Here is a 27849-nt window from a genome sequence, read left to right as displayed (position 1 = left end):
ACGGGAATGTGCGACTGACGGATTATTGACCTATAGATATGGTGGGGGATATTATGAACGGAAAATGAACACTCACGAATTTGTGTTTATATACATGCACACACGTACACGCACATACACACAAACACACACATATATATGTATACATACATATATCTATATCTGTCTACCTATCTATCAATATATATATATATTATCTTCAACATCATCATCAGCCTGAATAGATCCACTGCAGGACGTAGGCCTTTCCCAATATTTTCCAACTTCGTCTGTCTTGCGTTTTTGTTTCCAGTCTTGGCCTCTAAATTTCGTTATTTCGTCACGCCATATTATCAATGGTCTGGCCGTTGGCCTCTTTATGTTATCTATAGCTCAGTCTGTTACTTTCTTTGGCCATCTTTTGTCCTGTCTCCGACATATATGACCTGTCCATTGCTATTTCTTCTTTTTGATGCTCCCAACTATTTCTTACACTTTTAGCTGTTCCCTGATCCACGTCTCCCTCATCCGATCTCTTAGGCTAATTCCCAGCATCAACCTCTACATCCCTCTCGTGGCACTTAATAATTTCCTCTTCAGTAATTTAGTTGTAGTCTATATTTCTGATCCATATTCTGATCCCATCATAAATGAGAGGACGAACTGGTTAAAGACTTTTATTTTGAAACATAGTGGCAAGTAGCACACACACACACACACACACACACACACACACACACACACACACACACAAACACGCACACATACTCGCGCACACACACACACACACATACACACACACACACACACACACATACATATATATATATATATATATATATATATACACACACACATACATATGTATGTAAGTATATACGTATATCTACGTGTATATATATATATATATATATATATATATACATACACACATATACATATGTGTATATATATACATATATACCCATATGTGTGTATCTATATGTAAGTATGTATGTACATATATATACATATATTTGTGTATCTACACACACACAAACACACACATGTGTGTATATATATGTATATATAAATACACACACACACACACACATATATATATGTATATATATGTATATATATGTATATATATATATATATATATATATATATATATATGTTTCTGTGTGTGTGTGTGTGAGTGAGTGTGTATCATGCACACACACACACACACACACACACACACACACACACACACACACCCACATCCTAAATACACATATTTATATGTATATATATTTATGTATATATACTCTACACACCCAGAGACACATGCGCGCGCGCATACACACCCACACACATAAACACACATATATATGTGTGTGTGTATGCATGGATGTATGTATGTATGTATGCATGCATGTATATATACACACTACACACACACATATAAATACATACATATGAATATATATGCTCGCGCACACACACACACACACCTATATATATATACACACATGTATATGGATATATATACATATATACATACATACATATGTATATGCACATATATATACATATATGTATATATATATATATATATAGAGAGAGAGAGATAAAGAGATAGATGAATAGGTAGATAGACATATATACCGTTTGAGAAATTATGTAGAACAATTCATATTTTTATATTTAAAGCGAATCTCCTTGAACTGTTAGTCTAATAAAAACATTGTTTTCCCCCGCATACTTGCATTTTTTTTCTCAGCTTTAATCCTTCTCTCTCTGTATCGATTTATAAACACGGGTTCACGCTTCATTTTCTTTTGTTTTTTGGCATTAATATCCTTCCAATATTGCCATTCCTTATGTCTGACACATTTAATTTTTGGCAAACTATAGAAGAAAAATCTCCAGACAAACTTTTTACTAAAAGCAACTCGAGTGGACACGTCACTCAACACGCAATAAGACGATGTTCATACAAACACTTGTGTATTGATGTGCGAGACAGATGTAAAGAACACACGATGTATTGTATGTCACCATGGACATGTTGCAGATCAAGATTGATACAGGATCTTGTCAACATCCTACACTTCATGGATTTTTACTAATATATTCCAAATACCAATAGATTTATGTAACAGTTTTGGAAAGCACAAGTATCTTTGTCTTTTAGTACTATGTTTCGGTAGAAAAATTGCATATGGTAGCGACTTTTATAAGAGCACTATTCAGGACACTGATGTCTCAGTAGCAGACTAATTTGCATAATGACTTTTTATATCGTAACAGGAGGATACACGTTAAAATATCATATGCACTGCTCCAACAACAAAAACTTTAAACGGGTTCAAATCTACAGTAACACTTCCACTTCACACTTTCACTTAAAATCAGTAGAAGAAAGAACAGTAATTGGTTTGCACTAATATATAAACATCAAGCTACTTCACTCGGCCATATGTAAACAAACTCAGGAATCTCCCTGGGGAGCCTCACCCGAGTGGCATCCTTGAATTCCAAGTGTCACCTCAATTACTCACAAGTCACCCCTCAAACAGTAGGGTAATTCGTGTGGCGTGAGTGGAGAGGTCTCGTGTTACGCCTAATTGTTGACCCATGTCACCGCGCCTTCCCCGCGAGCCCTCACTCTGCTGCCTCGTGACCTTAGGGACACCAAGGGTCACAGGCGAGGCACAGTGCCAGTGCCTGTGACGGTGTGTGTGATGCTCGTTGTGGCTGCCGCGATGGCACTGAGTGAAAGTGTGTGCGCCTTGTATTAGACAAATGTGGAAGTACAAATGTGGCACACATGTGCAACAGATGCGCAGCGTATGACCTGTTAGGTAATTGTGACAGAGGCAGAGGTGAATGTCATAATGTGCCTCACAGTGTACCAAGCAGCAGAAGGAAAAGTTATTCCTTCATGCCAAAAGACGTCCATCAAAATGAATATCATCGCGAATTAGTTACCAAAGGAGATCCTTGTGAAGCTTCCCGGTAAATTCATAAAAAATCACTTAAAAGACCTTTGGTTAACGAACAAGGTCTCAGATGTTATCAGCCCGATACAGCTTCCCTTCGCGATAAAATCCTGTATCAGCGTTGTCCTCTAAAGAGGTAGATAGTTCAGTCCTTTGCTCACTCCTTTGTTGAGAACGTTACCCCCACTTTCCTGTCCTCGCGTCAGTGTAGCCATAGCTCTTCCGAGAATCTCTCTTAAACAAGCAGCCTGAGTATACAGACTGCAGACACATTGAAAAAAATCCGTAAATCACATTGTATATAATTACAATATATATTTATTTAAATATTAAAATTCGACATATACCGGGAAGATAGATAGATAGACAAGGAGAGAAGGAGGAGAAGGGAGAGAGAGATGGAGGGAGAGAGAGATAAGATGATAGCTTGATAGCTAGACACACACACACACACACACACACACACACACACACACACATACACACACACACACACACATACACACACACACACAAACACTCATACACATACACATATATATATATAAAGAGAGAAAGAGAGAGAGAAAGAGATCCCAGCGTTGGTAACAAATTTGGCTCGTCGCCGTTGCTGTGTCTGCTCTCAACAAAACACAAACACAATTCAGCAACACCAGGCAGTTCAACACAACAGCAGCTGCCGCCTCTCCAAACGAGGCTTGTGTAACCGGTTTTAAACACCGTGAAAGTGACATACAGTGCATATTTCAATGGCGCCGGAAACAAACAGTGAGAGAGGGGGGATCGGTGAGTGGATTATGCTCAAGCACTTTATGATATGCTGTTGATTACTCTCTGATATGATTCTGGGTGAGCTTTTGATGCCGGCCTGATCACACGTTGATATCATTTACTAAAGTCTTTTCTGAATTACAGTTTAGAGATGGGGATCTAAAGAGTGAACGATTCTGGGCTCTAGGTCTTCCTTTGATGAATATACGCGCTTTGTTATTGTTGTTATTGAATGTTTGAAAGACCAAGATTTCTATTGATATGTTGCGCATTAGAGTTTTCATATCATGTCTCAGATTTTAGATTACAGAGCGCGTACGTACATACGCGTGTACACACACACACACACATACACACACACACACACACGAGCATGTATATATATGTGTGTGTGTGTGTGTGTCTGTATGTATGTGTGTGTGTGTGTGTGTGTGTGCACGCGTATGTACGTACGCACTCTGTAATCTAAAATCTGAGACATGATATGAAAACTCTAATGCGCAACATATCAATAGAAATCTTACTCTTTCAAACATTCACACTCACACACGCACGCATATATGTATATATATATATGGTAGAAAAAAACAAAAATGCAAAAACGTGGAATGTTTTGCCATTCATATATATATATATATATATATGTGTGTGTGTGTGTGTGTGTGCGTGCGTGCACGTGAGCGTGTCCACACACACACACACACACACACACACACACACACACACACACAGACACACACACCGTATTTCTTAAACGTACACAAATACATATGCCTGTCCTTCCACTTGCGTTTATCTTTTTTGTATATCTTTATGTACACCTCTTTCTTCTCTACACCGCTTCTCTCTCCATTTCTGTCTCTCATAAGTGCGTATGTACACATGGGGCGTATGTCATGTGTACATGTGTATCATGTGTATATCACTGTATTCGAACATTAGCACGTTGATACATTTGTCTCCTAAGTTGAGCACAATGCGCAGCGCCGGGATCTTGCATCATAAAGGAGAACTAAAACAGAATCCATGAAACAGCCCCGGTAATAAAGGGAACATGGGGAAAGGGTCGCGAGCAGAGTCCGCTGGCGAATGCGAATAGCGGTTGGGACTCGAAAGGGTTAAATACCACTCTCACTTCCAGACCTTTAAACACTCCTGGAGAGAGGCCCTTGTGACTCGCTATGACTACAGCGCGTCTACCCAAAACCCCGGACAATGTAACAATGAGAACAACAGCGATAGGCTAACGGACCAACTGCCACCGCGAATTTTATCATCAAAAGAAACATTCCTATTGACATGTCCTGAAGTGCTTCCTCTCTCTCTTTTCCATTCCCTGTGTGTTTTGTCTGTTCGGGCACTCGTACGGCAGTCGTGAGAAGGCATCTGCGAGTATGATATTATATAAGTCATATTAAGAGTCCTCTCTAAATAATAGTGGCATTTTCAAGGAGTTGTGAAAGAAAAAGAAGTTTCCCACAGCCTTTAAAGGAAAGGCGATCCTCAGTGTTATTGCCTGAAGTTCTACCTTGATTTACTGATATCTGCCAGGCATCAGATATAAGGATAATGATATGGCTCTTTCGTTAATAACAAAAACGCTCGGTCTCTTTTACCGAAGAGGTGGGAATACTAGAGAATCCAGGTGTGCAGCGTATGGTCGACATTACACTGACGAAATCCAAGAGAAATACTTTTGATTCATAATATTCACAGGTACGGAGACTGAAAGATAGATAGGTAGATAGAGAGGCAGATAAATAGATATACAGATACACAAATGGACCGAGACAGTCAGCTTAATGTTCGTATCTAACTATCAAGCTCTTTTCCTCCCCTTTCTTTTCTGCCAAACCTTTATCTAACTATCGTGAAACAACGGACTTGATAACAGAATAATATGAATATAAAAAACTTGTAGATAATTATCAAACATTCTCCTACAAATTAGAAGATTCTCAGAGGGAAAATTAAATGCAAAAGAAGTGGTTATCGTTGTACATCGTAAAGTGCACCTCTGTTTTGATGATAAGGATAGGAAGAAAATCACATGCTGACATTTGGTAATGACATAGAATGATCATCCTTGGTGACGTACACGCTCAGATGCATTTATAAAATGCAGAGATATGATCACACTTATCATTCAACCATTTACAAGGAAAAAAGGAAGATACGCATGCGTAGATACACACGTGTACACAAGTCAAACATACAAAACTGTATATATATATATATATATATATATGTGTGTGTGTGTGTGTGTGTGTGTGTGTGTGTGTGTAAACATATACATATATATGTGTGTATGCACACACACACACACACACACACACACACACACACACACACACACACACATATACATGCATACATATATAGCTAGCTAGATAGATATAAGATACACATATATACATATGCACACACACACACATACATATATTTGGTGTGTGTGTGTGGGCGTGAATGGTAAAACACTACCGTGTTGATTCTATGGCTGAACATCCCACAATGCACAAACTAGATATATTAAAAACGAGAGAAGAGTTTCGAAATAATACATTTCAAGGTGTGTGTGTAAATTAAATCCACACACACACACACACACACACACACACACACACACACACACACCTGTGTTTGTGGGCGGGCATGAATGATTAAATCGTTTATGCATTACTTATGAAGAAAAACTAATTATGTGTTTATCAATCAGCTTATTCAACCTATATGAGCATGCTCTCACATATGTTCTCTATCTACAGCTATACAAATTTCCATGACACTTAAAGCCAAAATTCTGACTTATCTCCGGGGCTCCTAGTTTCATGCAAATCTTACAAATCGTTGACTAGAATCCTTACAGCAAAAATAAATATAATTCTAACCACGGCAAAGGGTTGGAGGTATTGTTCAGTCAAGTACAAATAAGACAGCATAGATGATAATCAGAGTAACTCGAATATCATTTTCCGTATTATACAATCCTGCAAACCTTTCTGTACTCTTGAAAGCTTGCAATCTATACTGTTTCTACTGAAAACTTATTCCAGTTTCCAGCAGCGAGGGAGAAAATGATCGCAGTGAGGAACTCTGTAGGGGAACGCCTGCCTATAGAAGTGTGTCCTCTCTCCGCCGCCGAACGCTATCTACGCGAGCATCACAGTAAAAGATAGATGAATGGACACACGAAAGATAACTCTCGTGGATTTATCAGCTGTTCTTCAACAGAGGGATATCGTGACCTGCATCTTGTTTTATTTTATGGCTAGCTTTACTCCGATGAAATCTAGCCTGTATCAGTGACAAAGGCGAAGTATACCGTAATACCTTTCCTAGCGTCATGGGGTATGTGTCTAATATGTGGCGGGAAAATCTTGTTTGGACTGGTATTATCATAACGTTCATAGTGACAGGAAGATGAGCTAATAATGGCACCATTTCTGAGAAATCAACAAATATAATTACTTTGATTATAGCAGATATAACGCCGCGGGTAATTTAGAACAATACTGTATTCCTTTATGATAAGATCTTCCAGTCATTACAGGATATTAATGAGATCTGATCCTGATAGAAGTTGTAAGGGAAACCGTTATTAGGGCAAACAATCAATGACAAAGATTGGAATAATGAATGTAAAAAAGCTTTTGGTAACACCTACTACAATTGTTATAGTAAAGATCATGATAGAGTGAAGATAAAAGCGATACTAATAAATTTATATTGCAATGTAACGGTGGTAGGGATGATATAAAAGATAATATCATCACAAAGGATGATGATAATGATAACGATACTGATGATAATACTGACAATGGTAATGTAGTAAAGCCGATGAAAATGATAATACTACCAACACTGTTAACAAAAGTGATAATAATGATAATGGATATCAAATACTGACATTAAATACTAAATACTTCTACAAAAAATAATATTAACAAAGCAGTACTAATCCTAATAATAATTGTGCTACTTCAAGTGATAACAAAAACGATCACACATCATGCTAGCAATAAGGACAATAATAATAATGATGATGATAATATGATGATGATAATCATAATGATGGCCCTAATGATAGTGATAACGATAAAAAGTGATAATAGTAATTATGATAGTATTAGTAATGATAATGTTAATGACAAAATAATAATGATAATAATAATAATAACAATAAAAACAGTAATAATGATAATTATTATATAATGATGATGATGTGGTATCAATAATAATGCCAGTAAGAACAGTTCTGATATCTGTTGCTATGATATAATATAATGATAATAGTATTGATGGTGATACTAATAATGTCAATGGTGATGATGATTATGATGGTGATGCTGATGATGATGATGATAAGTTATGGTAATATTAATCCACTGGCAATAACAACAACGACAAAAAAATGATGGTGAAAATATAAATGCTTGTGGTAATAATAATTATGATGATAATGATAGTAATAATAATAATAATAATATTGATAATCATAATGATAAAAATGATAATGACTAATGTCATTATAAGATCAACAATTATAAAACAACAATAATGGTTATATTAATAATAAAGGTAATGATAATAGTTATCATTATTAAAATTATTATCATCATTATTATGATAATAGTAATTATCTACAAGAATCATAATTAGTGATATTTAGGAATTGATAATGAAAATACTAATGATAATACTGCTGCTTGTAATGATAACAATGTCTTCGATATCACTGATACTAACCAGTATCAAACCTCAATAAATATCAAATCAACCTCAAACCTGCCAATGTTGTTTCCCATTTGATTAGTCCCCCCCCCCCCCCCTAGCCCTAATCAGAAGCCAGTTCCTTGCCACCCACTGAGAGGAGCTGGTAACTTTAGTCTCTATTATCTGTGCATCTTGTGGCCTTCGAGTGCACTCCAGCATCCCTCACTCCAGCCCTCGAACAAGCCACTCAGCCTGGAGTGTTTAGAGAGTGCTGAGGAGGAGGGAGGGGTCGTGGGGAGAGTTTGGTGGGGGCTGGGTGGATTCATGTAAAGAGGCGAGCTGAGGTAACCTTACGGGTGTTGATTCTTGATGGAATATGGGAGTTTCGAACCTTATGGCTGGCTGTAATGAACACTACAGTGACATTGGTCTAATACTTGCACATGGAGGGGGAATCGGGATCTTTTGTGGTGAAATAATTGAACATCCTCAAATGAGATGATACTACTATGCTTAATAATTAGAACTTTAACAAGTACACTTGATTCTCTTTTACATAGAAAAAAATATACATACATACATACAGTTACATATATATATATATACACACACGATATATATATACTGTATATATACATATATACACATATATATAGATTGATATATAGATAGACAGATATAGATATATGTATCTATCATATATAATATGTATATGTACACACGCGCGCACACACACACACATATATATATATCGATAGATATAAATGTATATATACATACACACATGCACATTTATGTACATATATGTGTGTGTGCATATATATATATATATATATATATACATATACATTCATGTATACATATATATAAATTATATATACACATATATACATATTTATACGTATACATATTAACACACACACATATATATGTATGAATATATATATATATATATATGATGTATAACTGTATATAAATATATATATATAATATAAGTATATATATGTATATATGATGTATAACTATATATAAGTATATATATATTCATATATACACATATATATATTCATATATATATGTATGTATGTATATATATATATATATATATATTTATATTTATAAACACACATTCACACACACACACACACACACATATATATATGTATATGTGTACATGTGTATATATGTGTGTGTGTGTACATATATATACATATATGTTATAAATACACCCATATACATATATATGTATATATATATGCATATCTATATTTATGTATATATACATACATACATATATATATATATATATATATATATGTGCATATATATGTTTATATAGGAATATATATATATATATATATGCATATGTATATATATGTATGAATAAATGCAAATATATATATATGAAAATATATATATTTATATATGTATATATATTTATATATATGTATATATATATGGATATATATATGAATATATTATATATATATATATATATATATATATATTGTGTGTGTGTGTTTGTGAGAGATAGAGAGAAAAAGAAAGCTTGTGTGAAAAAAATCGCAGGGAATCTTTTGAATTCGGTCTTCAGAAAATATATTACCAAAAAAATAAAAATAAATATATATATATACACATGCTTTCCTCTTCTCTCTTTTTTTATTTAACTTACTGATAATGGACGGCGATAGGCTTACAACAAGTTATTTTTTCACTGGTTTACTTCTTCCGATCTTCCGACATTCAGGAGTCACAGACTTAGTTTTCAACAGGTGTTTGGGTACTGTGCACTAACTCGCACTCTTTCAGTCTGATAACTTCTTGATAAACAAAACTTCAAAAAATGTAAACCTTGATGTAAGAAGGAGGAAGTTAAACTGCAAGAAATAATTTCCTTGGGCTTTAATTACATTTTTCTCTTGCTTATAGGATAAATTTGATAAAATCGGTGGTATTTAAGGGAGGGTAATGAATGAAGTACTCATCATTATTATGAACACAACAAACAAGGAAGAGGAACAAACCGGCAGTGTCACTGATAATGATACACGAAGAATTTTCCAAAATGATGAAAAAAAATATGATGCAGTGAATTTAATCATCAACTGATAAGAACGAGAGAAGAATATATTGAAGGTAGAAAAAGGTAAAGAAAATTGTGGAAAAAATCGGCTGCTCCAGTTCCGCGCTTCACATCCAGTGCAACTGACTTCCAGTCCTTGTTTTCCTCCCGCAAACACTCCTTGTTAAACGCATCTGTGTCGAGTCAATTACCCGCCTTAAGTATTAGAGAAACAGCGTAGTCTGCACGTTCCATTAGCAAATCTGAGGTAAAGAAAAAAAAAAAAAAAAAAAAAAAAAGCGATATTAACCCCTGCTGTATTGATCGGCAGACGGATGTAGTTTTTGGCTGCCGTTGGTAACACTGCCCACTCCCCTCTGCTCCCGAGGGACAAACCGGTTGGCGGCGCGGCAGGGTTGCCAGACACATCTTTCCAGGTTCTTGTCGTGATTTCTGCGTTTAGATGTAGTGTACCCAATATCTTGAAGATGCATGTAAAATGTGCATATGAATACTTGATGTATTTTCCATTCTTCATTAAATATCTTTGCATCTACGCCCTGTACACAACTTCAGCAGAAATAAAATCTAGCTATCGTAAAATCCCCTTTGCCTTTAAAGTATAAAAGAGTCAGCCTAAGCCTGGAACTCTAGAAATTCTCTTTGATGTTTGTCTCATTAGCATTAAAGTGTCCAATTTTCTTTAATATTCCTAAATGGCAAAATTTCTTGGAACATGAATATTTTCCCCACCCTAATTCCAGACTTTATATTCCAGCCCCTTATCTCAACCCATCAGGCTCTATCTTGCCATCTGATTGGTCGCTATCTGCCGCTATCTGCCATCGGATTGGTTGCTATCTGGTGCTATCTAGCCATCTGATTGGTGGAGAGATATCCTCTGTGGGCGGAGCTTGTTGACGTCATATCTGCAATCTATTATGGCTCCCATCAGATACGGTTGCCGGGAAACGAGCGCATTCACACAACCAAACTGTTTGTCAGAGTAACATTAACTTTGTGACGGCTCGTAAGGTCTACGGAGCCGCTGCAATGGACGACAGAATGGACCTTAATGACTCGGGGTTATGTCTCCCAGTGCAGTAGTTGAGCAGAGTTAAATGGACATGTCGATATTGGTTGTCTGCCTCCGAATCCTACGCTTAGTTACTTGATTTTGTATAATTCAGACCGGTTTATCTTTCTTTTAGAAACTAGATTGGTGCACATGAAATTAAATACATTTTTGCTGATTGTTTACGGGAGCCTACCTGTATCTTAAATGTTCAATAATAATAATTCATGATTTTTAGAAAGAATAATACCACCGAATGCTAGTGATCTGAAGGGATCCGAACAAAGACAGCCACGCACTGATGGACCTACTTGAGGCTCGGTATTAGAGACGTTACGTGGAGCCCTCACTTTTTGGAGACCCATAGTATTTCCTTATCTTTTTTTCTCTCTCTTCCTCCAAATGGATTTCTGGGTCTTTGAGAGTGGAAAAGGAGATATTTCCGGGCTAAAAGTTTGACTCGAATCGCCTCGTAGGAGGAATCCGAAAGAAAGCTTCATAAGAATTTTTTCACAGAAGTCTCGGATATTCAAATTAATTCATATAAACGATTCTTACGAGTGCCTTGTGTTCGTAATGGAGGCAAATCACACTGCTTATCTCTCTTCTTCGTCTTCATTTTGCCTTTTATCACTCATCGAGTGGCGAGGCTCGTGAGGAGCTAGATTTTGTCACCAGTAGATTAGGGCCAAAACACCATCTTGACTCACGGTAATTTCTTCTTTATAAGATTCTGGAGATAAGATGACTACATGACTTTATGCTCGAGTGTTGGCCATTCGTGAGTTAGTGTGGCAGGCCAGAATTATAGGTCATTTAATCTTATCTCTTATGAGATCTTTGCTGTTGGGGAATCTTCATATCCAACTTGAGTCAGGGTTGCGACGCGCTGTGGTCCCGTGCGTCGAGGCCGAGTGCAGTAGACGATGGCCTGGCTCTTTCTCTTTAATACCGTTTTTCTGTCTTTATTTCTTTGCTCTGCACCCTAGCCTTCTTTCTCATTGTTTCTATTTTTTATCTTTCCTCCTATGTCTTTCTTTTGTTCTTGTATCCTTTCAAGACATACAGGCAATGCAGAATCCTCACTACGTTTACCTGCACATGTAGTGAATGACACTATTAGACAGACATTTCCTTGCTTGCTATTTTAGACACTGGATTGCTTCCGTCTCGTGAGCTGTCAGCGTGTTCTCATTATGACTCACAGTTCGCGATTTTAGAATCGCTGCATTGTCTGCAAGATGAATGAGAATTCTTAAGAACTATTGTTTTAAAGGGGAGAAATAATACTCTGGCTTGTAGTATAATAAGAGGATTGGTGAACACGCTGTGGAGTGTGCTGTGGAGTTTTTCTGTAATTAAGATCCAATTTCCGGGAGAAGGTATCATAACTGGGTAGTTTGACTGTTAACTCAAGATGTGAAAAGGCTGTTTTTTTTTAAATATCGTACGCACCAAAAAGGAAGATATATCTAATATACTAACACATCTAACCATTATGGAGCTTATTACTTGCGACAATTAAGTGTATATCAACGAAAAAAGCAGCAACACGATAACGCCACCACATGAACTTGACTCATTTAACATACTTCCAGAACCAGATGAAGGCGTAAAGGAGGCCACCTTTAAGCAACTGGATGTTTGATGTGGGGGAATAATCAATCACGCTAAGGAAAGGGAAAAGAAAAAGCGAAAAAAAGGCTGTTGAAGACTCTTACCTAGAGCTCAGTTCAGATCTCGAAACGTGAACAAACCATCCATGTTAAATTTATGAAATGATAAATGTATTTCAACGTAACATCGAAGGACAGTGAAAGCGAATGAGAAGAAGCGAAAAGGTCTGCCACCTTCTGCTGGCTTCGCTTGACTATGGATTTTCTGCCGTTACAAGTGTACTCGAGCTCCCGCGTCCCTTGTGCCACAGTTATTCCATATACATGTTCTTGCCACCTGTTCAAAACCTGTTGCATTAATAAGGAGAAAGGAAAACTTAAACTACAACAAATGCACAAACTCAATGTATGGCATATCATCAACTCTTATTAAGATTTATCGTTCGTCATTTTCATTCTGACTCTTCTGATGCCATTGCTGTCCCAGTCAAATAATTTTGTGTTATGTCCATTTTTCAAATTCTCATATTTTCTAAAGTATACGGGGAGGTGATCAGAAGTATTTGTTAAATTATAAACCTTGCATCATCAATGAAATGGGCGATTCCAAATTTATGACGAGTAAGATTAAGTCGTATGATCACACACACACACACACACACACACATGCACAAGTGCGCGTGCACACTCACACACACACACACACACACACGCAAACACACACACACACACACACACATCCACACACACTTTCAGATATTTTTTTCTTATGTTTTCTTTTTTTTTTCTCTCTCTCTCTCCTTTTCTCTTGTCATTTTCATCTTGCTTTTACAAATTTAGAGGACACTAAAGGTACCGAAATACGACATTTCGATCACTTTTCCCCATATCCCCGTTATTTAAAACAGGTAACAAATTATATACGAAGTTCTAAAAGGAGTCTCAACGTGCCTACATACACACATAAACATATACTTCCTTTAGTTTTCCTTCGTGTTCTTGTTTCATTCTTGGTGGATAAGAAACTTGTCTTTGAGACTTCTGAAATACCAGGTCAAAAGTCGTAAAAATCATCTTTGGCATTTGTATACGAATTCGTAGTGTTTACAAATACCATTCTATCTAAATACGTACCAACCTGATTGCTTTCTTTACTCTTCTCTCTCTCTCTCTCTCTCTCTCTCTCTCTCTCTCTCTCTCTCTCTCTCTCTCTCTCTCTCTCTCTCTCTCTCGTTCTCTCAAATATATAGAAATGGACAAACGTTGGCGCCTGTGGCATATGGTCGCATGCGGTCCATTTACACGGAGGCACCACAAGGCAAGAGTAATCGATAGACGGGAGGAGCAAAGTTGGGGTTCGCTGTTTACTTTTGCCATGTCCTGTCGACGGGTTGATTTGTGTAATAGCCGTTCGGATGTGCGTTTTCTTTTCTGAAGTTGTTTTCATATTTTCGAGACCTTGTTTCCTTGTGCATTAAACCAGTTTGAAAAGGCAGTGCTGTAGATATTAAAACCTAATTCTTTCCTGACTGTGCTTGTGTTCAGTCAATTTATATTTCTCTCTCTGTTCTACACGATATAGCGCCAGTCCAATTGTGTTTCCTTCATATTATAGTGTTTTAGTGTTTTGTTGAAATTGTTCCGAAGTATAAGCACTAAATGTAAAGAAAATGTGCAGTAATTTCCTTTATATTTCTTTTTTTTTTTTGTCGGAACATTTGCATGTGTCTGTTCTTTCTATTTTGTAAGTCTCGTTAGATAAACACGAGGAAAAAAACAGAAAGTTCATCTTGGTTTCTTTCTTGTTCAATCACCAAACGAAAAAGTTATTTTAAGGAAAGCAAATGTAGTGACAAACTAAAGGGAAAATGCCCTTTCTTTAATTTTTTTCTATGCTCTTTTCGTTCCGTTGGTAAAATTACACCCGAAATTTCATAATTCACCGTCACCGGCAATGTTTTGCTCAGCTATGACACAATTCACGATTTGTGAGACTGACAATATATGTAACATCAGCACGCAACGCCAATTAGGTAGGTAAAAAAGTCAAATAGAGGTCCTCCTATATGAATCTTCTCCCTGGGCATCGAACACGCAACAATAAGCACAATGCACGCTGGGTGTAAAGGTAAAAATTGTGTAGCTCCGTTTCGTGACCCCCCAGCTCGTATTCCCAAAGGCTCCCATGTGGCGGTGTGAATTGTTTACATGAATTATTAACGAGGCCTGTCACAAAGGCCGTGTCACGTGAGGTCGTATACGGTCATATTCTTTTCCTTACTATTGGAATATCATTATCGTCAATAAAGCGACGCAGGAATAGTACGAAGGAAGGGCTATGGGATGTGGAAATCAACTACTATAACCATTTATGCAAACAAGAGGGAGAACACACAGGCTATCTAAAATTGTTTTCGAACCTTGTCACATCGCGATGAATTTCAATCTGCTGCGAATATCATGGCAGATCATCAATAAGTGAATATTCTATGTTTACAGAGAATATAACCGGACTCTGGTGCAGTAAAGGGGGGCGGGGCGGAGAGGGGAGGGCTTTGAAGCGCTTGCAATGACGGTTTGAAACAAAGCGGTGAGTGCACTTGTAGAACAAAAGTTTGGATAGATATGGTTTATAGGGAATAACATGATAGCAGGGGAATCAGTTGTGATGTTACAGGATGAGCAATTATTTTTGTTATTAGAATCTGTATGAATATATTTTTCGGCTACAGACTAAGTGATGAGTTTTTAGCTAGATCGTGTATGATGCTTTATCTGTGAAAGATGTACAGAAATGAAATAGGATAGTTGAAAGAGACCTTCCGGTTTAAGACAGCAAGACGGAAAGGTAGAGGACCGGGAGGGAGAGACAGCAAAGAAATGAGAAGTGAAAGATCAAGAAATAACAGCAAAGTATTCCGTTTTAATAAGCACATAAACAAACCGAAGGATAGGATATCAATCAAGACACAATGGAGAGGGGAAATAGGAAAGAAAAGAGAGAAAAAACACAAATAAAGGAGAAACCAGCAGGGAAAGAGTGAGGGGACGCGGAGGTCTCGAGGCAAAGCGAGGCAAAGCGATTGGACTGGCTGATAAAATGCCGGATTGAAGTGGCACAGAATATCTCGAATTGATTGGTGGCTTTCGTCCCCCTTGGCAGCGTCGTGCTTGCCAGAAGGATGAGAGGAGAGAGAGGGAGAGAGAGAGAGAAAGAGAGAGAAAGGGAGAGAGGGAGAGAGAGAGAGAGAGAGAGATAGAGAGAGAATGAGAGAGAGAGAGAGAGAGAGGGGAGAGAGAGAGAGAGAGAGAGAGAGAGAGAGAGAGAGAGAGAGAGAGAGAGAGAGAGGGGAGAGAGAGAGAGGGAGAGAGAGAGAGAGAGAGAGAGAGAGAGAGAGAGAGGGGGGGGGGGGAGAAAGAGAGAGAGAGAGAGAGAGAGAGAGAGAGAGAGAGAGAGAGAGAGAGAGAGAGAGAGAGAGAGAGAGAGAGAGAGAGGGAGAGAAGTGAGAAGTGAGGAGACAAAGAAAAAATGAAGACAGAAGGCTCAAGAGAATGTCAGTGGCAGAAATGTACACGAAACAGAAGCAGAAGAAGGAAAGAGGAAAGTGAATAGGACGAGACAGAACTGAAAAAGATTGTAAAGATTTTTTTTCTAAGAAGGAAGAAGAGAAATAAGATGAATTATTACAGACAGACAAAAGGAGCAATTGCAGAGAGAGATAGGGTCAAAGAAGATTAGAGGAGTATGTAGACAAGGGAAGCCTGCAAGATGAAGGAATGAAAGAATATGAAGATGAAAACAGGAAGAAACAATAGAAAAAAACGAATAATAGGAACATGAGAATTTCAGATAAGAGCGCACAAAGGAGACACAGGTGAAGAGAAAGATAAGAGCCACCACTCCCCCCCCCCCAAAAAAAAAAAAAAAAAAAATCAATACATACGACAGAATATCAAGAAAATAATAATCGTAAATGTTTGCATTTAAAGTTATACAGGCACTGTTCGGTTGCCAGTATTTCTTTTATGTCAGGGTGATCGGGAATAATTGTGAGTGATCATCCCTTCGCTGATATGATATACCATTGAATCCCATCGTTCATCATTTTGCTTTCGCGATAAGACACTGTAAGTATAAGGAGATACGCGCCTATGTTGATGTTCACACTTTTTTTAAAGGAAGCACACCTATATTTTTTCATCCCCGAAACAAAAAAAAACAGACAAACAAAAAAACGTATATAACGAGTATGTTAATAGATCGAGTTGTAGCATCTAAAAAGAAAACCTATTAAACAATTAAGTTAATATAACGAGATGCAGCATCTGATAAATCTTTTCAAGATGTATGGGGATAACTTCAATGTATCTAGAGAAATTAATACTATCTGGGGATAAATTTATCATATGTTGGTAAAATGCTGGAAACACATTAATCATTATTAGTAACTATCCACGTTGTTGAGGGTATTTGAATACATAAAAGAGAGGTGAAGGATTGCAAAGTAAGGCCTTAACGTTTTCATGAAAGAGAAAAAAATGGAAACGAAGTCTCCATTCTCACTGAGTAATAACAACACCCCCTCCCCCCCTCCCGAAAAAAACAAGCTTGTGTCATTAGTGTATGTACCACATAAAATGAGCTCTTGCACACTACATTGATGCAACGAGAAAGCACGAATGAAGCGTATGCAAGAAATCTTGGAAGTGTTACTTGGCCTGGCGCGGCTCACACATCCCATCATCACGGGGTATTGATCTTAGTCATGCAACCCTCAGTGTGTTGTCGCTGTGCTGACATGCTAATGGTTATGCTAGTATTTGCCGCGGAGTTGCTCCTTTGGGCTGTTTTTGTTTTTGCGATTATACTTGTGCATGTTGCATGGGTAAATATTTGTGCCAGGCCTGTTAATGGCAGATCGCCGCATTAATAGTGAAGTCTTTCTGCCATTGTTATTGCCTGCGTCTTTGATAATATACTAATGGACGCGTAATTTTGCGCTCGGTCCTCGTTGTCTTCGCACTTGGGACCGTGTTAGTCATTGGATGCGGTGGTACTCCCGGTGATGCAAGGTGCTTTGATTATTCTCTTACTTACGGCGCTGTATTTGAGCCGGAATTAATACTACCGCCTTTTGAAGAGCACTCGATCAGTGGTTCCTAAGTTTTTCTTTCTGTGGCCCCCGACCAATATAATCTCCATGATTCAGGGATTCAGATTCAGTTATTACTAGTTATAAATAGTGTAATGGTGTCAGTAGCTATAGAAGAACACTTTATGAAAAGATTCCATATTGTTGATATGTGATAATTTTAAGTTATAATTATAAGAGATAATTATAAGCAGATACTATAGGCGAGATAAAATTCAGTTTAATTCGATGTTACAATTTTCACAATGCTCATGGACCCCTAGAAAGTACCCCGTAGTCCCCCTGAGGGCAACTTTAGGAACCCCTTATCTAGATGCTCTGCGGTTGTGATATATGTATAATTGCCGTGGCATATCTAAGGGAAATAAAGAGGAAAAGAGAGAGAGAGAGAGAGAGAGAGAGAGAGAGAGAGAGAGAGAGAGAGAGAGAGAGAGAGAGAGAGAGAGAGAGAGAGAGAGACGGGGGGTCGGAAACAAACAGACTTACCATGCGCTGCTTGGGCTTGATGAGCGGCCGGTTCTGGCCGTTCATCTTGTAGTAGAGGCCGCAGGCGTTGCACAGGTAGTGGCCGTTGCCGTCGCGCCGCCATAGCGGAGTGGACGTGGCGCCGCAGTTCACGCACTCGCGCCCCTCTGTGGACACATTGCAAGAAGGATGGTTTCTTTTAGAGGAGTACCCCAGAAAGGAATTCATTTAATTAAATAGTCTCTAGCTTACATTTAACAAAGAAGTACGTAGAAATAATTTTTTTTTTTTTTCAGTATGTATACAATACAATGAATCATTTAGACTTCTGATCATCGGAAATAAGCTAGAGGGTAATACAAACTTCACTACGAATTATTAAGGGCAGTAATGCTAAAGGAAATGAGGCTAATCATTCAGGGGAGGACAGGTGGCGAGAGGAAGTTTAATTAGGCAGGACAGAAAGGTAGGGTCAGAGGAAGCTTTGTGCAGCCAGGGAAAATTCATATAGTATATTTCCACAAGTCAAGAAAGCTCGAATGAGAGAGAGAAAAAAAAATAAAGAAAAAATGTACAAGCGTAATGTGTTCCATGCTTGAATCCTGTATATATATATATACACGTTTCCTTCCATTGGGTTAGGGATGGAACAGTTCCTTCTGTAGTTATACGAACGAACGCAATAACCGAGAATCATTTTGCTATTTGGTGTGGATTTTTCCCCACTGGAAGCTCTCGAGATCAAACTTACGAAGCGCATGCAATTCACACACTACCGAGTTTCTGATCTTGACTGAGATCAAACTAAGCCTATACCAGCCACATGAGACAAAGCTCATTTACATAATCCTCGCTCCCCCTCCCCCTGGATCTTGGAGGGAGAAACAGTGAGTTTGGAAATTAGTTATTCAGGCAAGGGTGATACAGCGAGAAGCTGCGGATCAGTGGGAATGAGTATGGCATATCGTTTGAATCATAAGATTGGGATTTTGTAATAAAAAAATACTCGAAAACGATATAAGAAGTAAAGGTTCATCGTAAGGATTCTACTAAGGTGCCAACAGAGGATCATTATATATATAAAAAAAAATCTCAAATTGGTATTCTGCAGGAAAAAAGGTTTGCATGGATATACTAGGGAAAGTAAAACTAAGTATGGTCATGGTCAAATCACGCGCAGACACGGAGGCGCGAGCAAACACATCAACCCATTATAACGGACACCATATTAAAGCTTCCGTTAACATTTCTATTGTGGCAAAGCGGCAGTGAGAATACATTGTACAGAACATATGTAAAAGAATCCTTTTTTTTTTTTCTTTTTTTTTTTGGCTATCACTTCACTGTCGCTTGATTCGAGGAATGAACTGCATTATCTAAGTATCTATTCACAAAATTAACAGTTATTTGTCTATGAATAACACTAAAGAAAATATATCTGAATTTGAGATATACTGTTCAGTTGCCCCAAAATTCCCGTCTATTAATAAATTATAAACCAATAAAACATATTAGGCCCAATGAGTGATTACAGGAAATTTTAAACTCAAATGATGGTCTGTAAAAAATAAATATGTAGGCCCATTCTCCATGCAGCCTTGAAAATCTTTGTTTTCCAATCGAGATGATAATCGATAGTTTAAATTCGAATTGTCCTCCGATTGTAGGCCTAAAAACCCGGAGCGGGTAAAATCGATTTTATCGTAAAAAAAAGGGGGAAAGTGAAATAAAGAGCAGGGGATGGCACAGGGAAAGAAAGAGAGAGAGAGAGAGAGAGAGAGAGAGAGAGAGAGAGAGAGAGGGGGAGAGTGAGAGAGAGAGGGAGAGAGAGAGAAAGAGAGAGAGAGAGAGAGAATGTGGTGTACACAAACGGAAAGACACACATACATAAATAATAAACATATAAATCAATATATATTATGTACGCACACATACACACAAAAAGTATATATATATATATATATATATATATATATATATATATATATACGTATGTGTATATATATACGTATATATACATATATATATATGTATTTATATATATATATATATGTACAGACAGAGAGCGAGAGCGAGAGAGAGAGAGAGAGAGAGAGAGAGAGAGAGAGAGAGAGAGAGAGAGAGAGAGAGAGAGAGAGAGATAAGCGGTGTACACAAATAAACACACACATAAATAAATAGATTAATAGATAAATAAATATATATTACACACATAGACACACACACACACACACACACACACACACATATATATATATATATATAGAGAGAGAGAGAGAGAGAGAGAGAGAGAAAGAAAGAGAGAGGAGGTCGGTGATCGTCAAACCACAAGTCGAAGGGGGATCGAGTGTCGAAACTTTAAACTAATCACAATTAAACGAGGACACTTAGCATATTATCCAATTATTGACTTGGTTGTTATCATGTTTCGGGTGCGGTGAGAGGCGGAGGGGGGGGGGGGGTGCTACGACCGCCGCCGGTGGACAACTGGACATAATGGGGGGCGGCAATACGAGGAATTTTTATGTTTACACACACACGCGCGCGCGCACACACACATATATGTATACATATATATACATACATATATGTATATTATACACACACACACACACATGTATATTATACACATGGAAACACACACACATATATGTGTATATATATAAGAGAGAGAAGACATACGCAAACTTGAGGATATGTATGTGTGTATAAATTTATGTATTTGTATATATATATACTTGTATTTGTGTGTATGTGTTTGTGTGGCCGCGCGCGTGTGCGTGTATGTGTGCGTGTGTGTGTGTGAGTGTATGCGCGCGTGCAATTAGCTACTCGGGTGCGGAGAATAAACCGATATTATTAAAATCGTCGCCTACCTCCGAAAAATAACCATATACTTAAGTTTAGATTGTGTAGAAAAAATGGCAAATGAAATGCATCTACCCGAAAACAAACTACACATATAGTATAAGAACACACATGTCCTCTCACCCACGCATCAGAAAAAAAAGAAGAAAAAAAAGAAAAACACGAGCGAACAATCCCGCTACGAGACCTGTATGTAAAGATCACTAATTAGCTCTGATGACCTGGACAAGACGAGATTAGATCTTTCGTCTGATTACCATATCTGCGCATCAAGACTACACCTCCTCGTCCCACGCCTTGCTGATGACACATCATTAGCTCGCACTGCCTCGCCTCACCTTCGAAGCCTCGACCGCGTTTCGTCTCACTTGCTGCAGGATTTTTTTTCCTTCCTTGGGCTTCATTTACACAGATATTCGTAGAAAACAAACAAAAAACCATTGCGATGCGGTCTTGAATAGTGTATGATGGTAATAATGATCGAACATCAGGCGCATCAGAATCATGTCCGAACAGTGAGTTGTATGAAGGATCAGATACATTTCCAGAAAGGGAATATATGTCATTAGATTAGAATAAAGGAAAGGCTGTGTTTTGCTTATAACTTATGTCATCGCTATTAACATGATAGATTAATAACACTGGAGTAATTCCTGGTAGTCAGCGGTAACTATATTTCACCATCTCAACCAATTAGTAGGGTTATACGAGACCTTTCTCTAAGACGACTTTCTATGGGTGATCAAAGGTTTGATTAATGCTTCGCGGGTCGAGTCTCCGCCCATTCTGTCTCTGAATTAAATAACAAATGAACCGAAACATTCGAAGCTTCGAATGGGTTAATATCTTTCGATTCTAGAATAGTTGTTCTCCTTTCTTCTAGATTTTCATTCGCAGTTGAAAGAAGACACCAGACCTCGAAGATTATACACAAACACAAAACAAATGCAACCAATAAAAGGAAGTTCAAAAGGCCAACTCTTATTCCCGGCCTTCCCATTACAGAGATAAATTCCAGTGCGATTGCGACGGCCGTATCAGCTTGGATGATGATGTTCTCTTCAAGTTAACAGAGAGAAATTTTGTTCATCAAGATCCTATCAGCATGATAACTCCAATGACGTCAGTTGTCTCCTCAGTCATCGACAGGAAAGTGATGTCTGGCCATTTTCCAAAACGAGTTGAAAAAGAGAATTTGAACTGTATGTTGTTTTGATAAATTGTACAATGGCAACAAATGACGTGAACTTGAGTGTTCATGTGCAAACCATTAGGGCAAATAAGTATGAATACAGTGTGGAAGTGCTAGGCTTTCTTCATCCTTGTTATTTGTCAGTGCACGTCATGCCTGCTAATGTGTTACCTGCTTACGTTATGAGAAAGCTGATGAGCACTGTCGTAATTAGGTAATATGAAAGTATATTAGTATAAAGAGTTTCCAATTTATGGCATTATTCTCTTCCCAGGTCGAGAAGTATAAACACAAGCTATCCACTACCTATGAAATTAAAGAAATCGATATACTTCATATAATCAGTGGCTACCTAATGCTTCTTCGGTGGCCTATTATCGGTGCTAGGCATAGAGCACACTTATGAAATATGTACCACATATTGCGATGCCAACCATCTTCATCACATCTCTCTCTGTCCTCACAATCGTAGACTTCTCTTCATGTCGATCTGAACATTCGGTAAATTATCAAAACGCTTAATCAATCTTAAGAAATTTTCTTCATTGAGCAGTGGCGCCAGTTATTCTTCTGGCTCTGGAATTATTCTCTCCTACGTCATTATCACCACTATCGTCACTCTCCCAGTAGCAGAGTCAGTTTCTATTGCCAGTCCTACCTGAGAGATAAACACTCCATGTAGTCTTTGCAGGTTACACACACACACACACACACACACACACACACACAAAGGCATATATACAGTGTGTTGTGTGCTTGTGTGTGTTTGATTGTTTGTCACTCACACACATACATTCATATATACAGTGCATATATGTGTATATATACATATGTATATGTGTTTGTATGTATATGTATATAAATGTATATGTATATATACACAGATATACATACACATATATATATGTATGTATGTATGCATGCATGTATATATTTATATATATATATATATGTATATATACATGTATTTATTTATCTCCCTATCTACACACACAAATACACACACACACACACACACACACACAAACACACATACACACACACACACACACACACACACACACACACGTGTGTATGTGCGTGTAAAACCATACACACAGATGCACACAAAGACCTTAAATAAAGTGATAGATAAAACGATTGGGAATGCCTCTTAAGTAAGAAGTGAAACAGGAGCAACTCCCAAGGATTAAAAGGTATGCGAGATCAGCGCCGTTGCCAACATTTGCAAGGATTCTACATCTCAAAATCGTGTGTTAGCATTACGAATATTATTTTTAAGTAACAATGAATAATGAAAACAACAACAACAAAACATAGATTACGTACAGAGACTGTCATAATATATGCTAAAAATCGGACGTTTCTTGAATAATGAATTATGATACTATTTTCGACTATTATCTTCCATATTTCCGTTTAAGTGAATATATAGGACGAATATCTAACTTTCGTCCGTGCAGGAAATGTCAGCTGTATGAGAATGTCCAGAACGAGCGGCATCTCCAACTTTCTCTGCGGTGCCAGGCATGCGTCACCGTCATTAGAATGAAAACAACTTAACGTCACTGATGCCAAACTTTTGTTGTGGTTAGGGCACCAACGCGAGGATTAAACTTGCGTTGGGTGACGTGTGAGTACTATGTGCAGTGTGACTTGTGAGGACTGCGCGGTAGTTCAAGTATGAGGAATGCGTGCGGAGAGACGGATATAAACAAGTTGGTTAGTGGGTGAACACGGCCTGAATGATTCTTCATGCAGACGGATGAACATGTGCCGCATGTGACGAACTGGTGTGAGGTTTACTAACAGACCGTCACTGTAGAATGAAAATCTACCGCGTCTAATAAAGAAGAGTTAACTTATCAAGATAAGAAAAGAAAGATATAAAACTTGGTAAAACAAGAAAACAAGTAAAGTAAATCAAAGGCTCGACCAGTGTGACCAGAAAACGAGAGATCTCCCGCGTCCCCGGGTGTCTGGTACCACTGCAGGAGCATCTCTGGCGCCAGATGGACCTTCGATAACAGCTTGATAATCGACCATTTACATAATCAGATGAGCGCCCGATTGGTGTCGGACGAACACGGCGGCCACTTGGAGGAGTGTGCTTGTTTACTCGGATAGTTAGCAACGTCTGCCTCTCTCTGCTCCCCAGTGCTCTGCCAGATCCTCTCCCACACGCCCTCCTTCATGCTTTCTCCTCGTCCTCCCAGACGTTCTTCCTTTCCTCTTCCTCCCCACACATCTTTTCCTCCGACACATCTCCTTCACTATCCTTTCCTGATATCCTACTAAGCGCCTTCCCTCCCTCCCTCCTTCCCTCATGTCCTCTTTCCCTCCCTACTCCCTCACGCTCTTCCTTACACCTTCCCCTTCCTCCTTCAAATTGTTACATATTCTCCAAATGGTGCAAGCTTTGTGCAGTGGTTCCATATTCAAAGTTTATGTGACACGCCGCGGACATACACTTCTCAACATATGTTCCTTTTTATTAATAAGCGTGGATGAGTTATGCTGAAATATTGGAATGCGTTTTTCCTAGTCCGAAGTTATGAATTTCAATATTTCATGTTCAACGAAAGGAAAAGTCGGATAGACAGTAATTTCATATGGATGGTTGACAAAATTCAAACAAGTGAAAAGAAAACGAAAAGCTGGAAAAAAATAAGGTGATAAACAGGTGTGTGCACACACTTACGTATAAGTGTGTGTGTGTGAATGTGCATGTATATTTACATACATGAGCGCGCGCGCGCTCACACACACATATATATATGATATCGGAAAGATATGTATAATATATGATATATAAGTACATATATATGTATATATATTCATATATATGTATATATATACATATATCACACACACACACACACACACACACACACACACACACACACACACACAGACACACACACACACACATATATATATGCATAATTTTTATTTGTATATTCATTTCCACACACATCCACATGTATATGGATCAAAAGAGAGAGGTGACAAAACAAGGCTGAACTACTGGTCTTGCGATTTACTAACAAGAACTCTTGTCAGGAATCCTGACAGACTTCCTTCTTCACTTCCACTATTATGCAGTCGGGAAAAAAAGTATGCACCTGACAGGAAAACCTGTTGAGGTAACAAAAAAGGTTAACTTTAAAACATCTGAACTGAAGGCATCGTCTTTTCATATATTTCATATAGGTATATATCAGCATCCGCATCTATCTCTTTATCTGTATGTAATTCTATACATTGTAATAAGCAATGCAGTGACTGAATCTCATAAAACATGGAATACTGCCCTGAACATGACTGGCAACCCTTATAATCGTCCTTGACACTAACAACACCTTTTAATGTCTCCAGAAGGTTGATGCGGACAGTAAAAAAAAAAGTTATTAACGGATTAAATTAGTCACGTAGTCGGTCTTTATGGTTGTCCATATCTTGTAATTCTTGCAGATGTTTTCTATGTGCGCTCATTGCCAAGAATGTTATTACCATATCTGGTTAGTGATCCCTGATTTGTCATTATACACTTTATCGGGTTAAATAAATTACCTTATTATGCCAATACAGTAATGGGAGGTCATTAGGCTGCAACGATTATCAATAAACTTGGTATCAATGGTTCTCCTGAGTATTGCTTACAGATGGATTCCATCGGAAGACTATACAGACTCAGAGTGACTTTCAACCATAACTAAAGCAACTGATTAAACATATAAACCACTCTATCTGAACCACCGCATTCAGTCTTCAGTAAATTTGCTATCACTGTCAAAACTACCATTTTTATGTCTACTTTGAACTATTTCACATATCGGTTAGATTGCCCCAAGAATTTTGGCTTCCCAAACTCTTGATATAACTTGCATTTTGTATGCCAAAGTTGAGAGAGAGAGAGAGAGAGAGAGAGAGAGAGAGAGAGAGAGAGAGAGAGAGAGAGAGAGAGAGAGAGAGAGAGAGAGAGAGAGCATTATATTAAGTTTAGTGGTGAATTAACAACAGCTTCAGCAAAGTAATCACATCAGCACCAAATCACTAAACGTCAATTAGTTATTTATCTGCATTACGGATAATTCATCTTGCTTAACAACCGAGGCATATTCGTAGAGAAACTGGCATTCTAAGCCATGGGAAAACGCGGTAGAGTGGACAGCATGGTGATGCCAGTACAGAGTCAACTGAAAGGGTCTGACTAGACTCGATACCGCGACATTACGATTGCAAAACCATCGAGGTAATGCCCTCTCTCATGTAACTGCTGCGACGGAGAATAAATGATAAATTCTCCCTACTGAAAATCATGAAAAAAATGACAAAATATGTATAACTCAAACTATATATTTCTACTCGGTGAATTATATCCGTATTGCAGGTGTTCTCTGTGGTATGTCAAGAACAATGACTCAACTTCTGATCTTGGCAAATTTCGTGACACAAGTTTCGCATTAGATTCGTCAGAGGTCCGATGGCAGGTGCGTATCTTTGGCCAAGAATACTTGTTTCGGAATGTTACACGACCATTCTTTGTCAGATATATAGCTGTCAAGGGCTATATATTGGCTTCTGCTGTTTCTGATTGCGCGCGACCAGAAATTACCGTTTTTTTGTGCATACTTCGAAATACAGTATTCTAATCCGAGTCCAAGATACCTGGTATCCAGTCACTATATATACATACACATATATGCGTCGTATATACATCATATGTATATATGTATATATATAGACACACAAATATATATTGTATAAATATGTGTTTACACACATATATACATAAACATATATGTATATATAAATATATAAATATACATATAGCCTACATATACATGAATATAAAACACTCACACACACATATACATACATATATGTATATGTATATATATTTATATATATATACATGTATATATATATATACATATATATATATATATATATATATATATATATTTACACATACAGGCA

The 27849-nt window shown here is 37.7% G+C and overlaps 1 protein-coding gene across 3 annotated transcripts in view; it reads right to left on the bottom strand.

Annotated features, from left to right (window-relative positions):
• The window catches only part of LOC125028310 (GATA-binding factor C-like), a 150317-nt gene that overhangs the window by 65487 nt on the left and 56981 nt on the right, over positions 1-27849 (bottom strand). For all 3 annotated transcript variants that reach the window (XM_047617759.1, XM_047617761.1, XM_047617760.1), the window contains exon 4: positions 18828-18973. In XM_047617759.1, coding sequence (XP_047473715.1) covers positions 18828-18973 — 146 coding nt within the window. The remainder of the gene's footprint in view (positions 1-18827; positions 18974-27849) is intronic.

The sequence above is a fragment of the Penaeus chinensis genome, chromosome 8 (genome assembly GCF_019202785.1).
Source record: "Penaeus chinensis breed Huanghai No. 1 chromosome 8, ASM1920278v2, whole genome shotgun sequence".
In the NCBI taxonomy this organism is placed as follows: Eukaryota; Metazoa; Arthropoda; class Malacostraca; order Decapoda; family Penaeidae; genus Penaeus; species Penaeus chinensis.
This window is presented reverse-complemented; position numbering and strand designations above follow the sequence as displayed.